Source organism: Anopheles darlingi, chromosome 2 (assembly GCF_943734745.1).
Source record: "Anopheles darlingi chromosome 2, idAnoDarlMG_H_01, whole genome shotgun sequence".
Classification (NCBI taxonomy): domain Eukaryota; kingdom Metazoa; phylum Arthropoda; class Insecta; order Diptera; family Culicidae; genus Anopheles; species Anopheles darlingi.
In genome coordinates, this window is record NC_064874.1 from 50926903 (window position 1) to 50929402 (window position 2500).

Consider the following 2500-nt stretch of genomic DNA (forward strand, 5'->3'; position numbering starts at 1 on the left):
GTTGCTGCTGCTGCGGATGGTGGTTTCGAGGTGTCGGAATTGTGATTGATCTTCACTAAACAATGCCTTTAAATCAATACGCACGCACTACGAATGAAAAGAGCAAAGGTAGCCAAACATCTTGCCGTAGGAGGACAAGATATCTTCCAACGGAAAGGCAGATGTAGGGGAGAAATGTACCTCAGGAAATGTACGAAATGCACGTTTGCCGATTTGTGTGCCCTCTCTCTCGATTTGATTCCTGGTTTCCTGGTTTAATTGCTATTGGTTTCTAATCTAATCACTACAGCCTCGGTGTGCGCAATGCTGCTCCCAGGCCTTAACCGCCTTCAATGGAATGGATGCTACTAGGGGCCCCCCATCATATTTTCGGGATTGCGAATGGCACCTCTCTCTCAGAACCGCACACAACAGAACGTCTGGTGCAGAACGATTCGGTGGACACACACAGGCAGCAAAAAGTAAGATTCTTCCAACCAACACAACACCTACAATCAGCAGTAATAGATAGTGTGCTGGTGTGTGTGTTAAGAACTTGCATTTCTTTACGTGATAATGGCCGAGCTGCCTTTTTATCCGCGCAGCAGTACGCTCGGTGGTGGGTTTTTTGGGAGGGCATTGGGAGGATTGGGATATTTGTGAATTGCATTTCCTTTCCAATCCGGCGTGTGTTTTATTGGTTCCAGCTTCGCGTTCCATTTTCTTTTTCATTCAAAGCTTCTTTACAACATATGCTGATTATCTCCTCCATCCAGCGCGTATTTGGATCAACAGGCTCTACCTTTAAACAGGTCGTAGTAGTATACAAAATTATGATTTAGCTCTCCTCCTTCTTCGCTCATTTCGTCGAGAGTCCTTCATGCCTATATATATATATATGCCTGTGGCACAACACAACTAATGCCAGGTCATATTCCCGCTACGCCGTCCCTAGCATCCTGTTGTGGAAGGAAGGCAAGCAGCGCAGCAGCGCGCCAACGGCATATCCACGTGTTCTTCTCGCCTTCTTCCCCGCCGTTTTATGTCTTCTATTATATGTGTCTTTCTTCTTCGCTCGTTTTGCTTCCTTTAACATTTTCTGCCGCTTTGCTACTCCCTAATTCCCACCTGATGAGTGGGTGGGGGGGTTGGATCGTTGTTGTTATTAGTGACCGGCTGCTCCTTTCTGTGTACTGTGCTGAACACGATCTTCTGCGCACTGTCCGGCTATTCTCGTGTTGTTCATTGTTTTCTCTTCCTCCTCCATTATTCTACCAGCGCAAAAAGCATCCTTTTCTTACTTCTCCTCTCCCATTTTTCCACAAATCCCATTCTGTTCCGCGCGCGTACGTACGTGTGTGTGTGTGTGTGTCTCGCTGTTGCGCGTTCATCCGCCGCTTTGCCATATTACTAATTAATTAATATTAGCTAACACGTACAGACGAAAAAAATATCACATTGCATAAATTATTTTTAACGCATTCTCCATCCATTGCGAAATGAAAACCGGAGGGAAAAAGCTGAATCCAGATGGGGTGGTGGTTACGATGGAGGAAGGGAGGGAGAGAGAGAGAAAGATACCAAACGCCATATTCGGCGCGCAGAGGAAAGAGGTGGTTTGGAAAGTATAATGTGATGTTTACCTGGGAGAAGGGCAAATGTCTTATTGCGCAGACTGAGTCATTTCAATGATCCCTTGCTTAATATTCTTTTGTTTGTTTCTAGACGTAGTAAGACGAACGAGCGATTACGAGTGTTGTCTCAGCTGTTTAAGGGTTGTTTTCTACTAAAAAGGATGCGCGGCGAGGAAGCGCTAACAGACAGAACACGAGATCGAGATCGCACACATTAGCATAGCACAGCAGCAGAATGAAAGAAAGAAGCAGCGAAGCCGAAGAAATAAATTGGGAAGAAGTTAATTAGTGCCCATCGGAAAAACGGTTCCTTCTTTCTACAAAACATCATCACCAGCAGCAGCAGTAGCAGCTACAGCGCGTCCGAGTTACAAGAACCCTCAGCGTTTTCGCCGGGAGAACGGCCGACGATTCGCGTTATACTAAGAATTATTTGTTTTGTCTACTACTTTTTTCACTAAGTATTTTGCGCTTTCAATAACACACGAGTATGCTGAGATGCGGTTTCGGGCCTTCTGCTTCTTCTTCTTCTCTTGTCCCTAGGGTTTATAGATTTGCCGTTCTCCTAGTACCTACTACTTCTACTACTATTACTAACTTCTACAACAGCGCCCGCTATCCGCCCGTTTCCGCACCTGTAGGATTGCAGAGAGTAGCGCACGCAGCAGTGAGGGCGCCACACAACACACAGCAACGCAACATTTCTACATGACCAGAAGATCCAACGTTCTAGCGCTCTCTCTCTCTCTCTCTGCTACTGCTGATTTAACGCAGCACAGCACGCGGATCTCATTCATATCGTGATGGTCGCCGGCCGGCCGTACCGTTCTCGTCGTATCGTGTGTGGTGGGATGCGAAATAAAGTTATAAACTGTACACAACACAAC

At 46.2% G+C, this 2500-nt stretch overlaps 1 protein-coding gene across 1 annotated transcript in view; it reads right to left on the reverse strand.

The window, feature by feature from the left end:
• Positions 1–2228: 2228 nt before the first annotated feature.
• Positions 2229–2500, reverse strand: part of LOC125959306 (transcription factor kayak-like) — a 1012-nt gene continuing 740 nt past the window's right edge. Inside the window, exon 2 of the mRNA XM_049692125.1 lies at positions 2229–2248. Coding sequence (XP_049548082.1) covers positions 2229–2248 — 20 coding nt within the window. The remainder of the gene's footprint in view (positions 2249–2500) is intronic.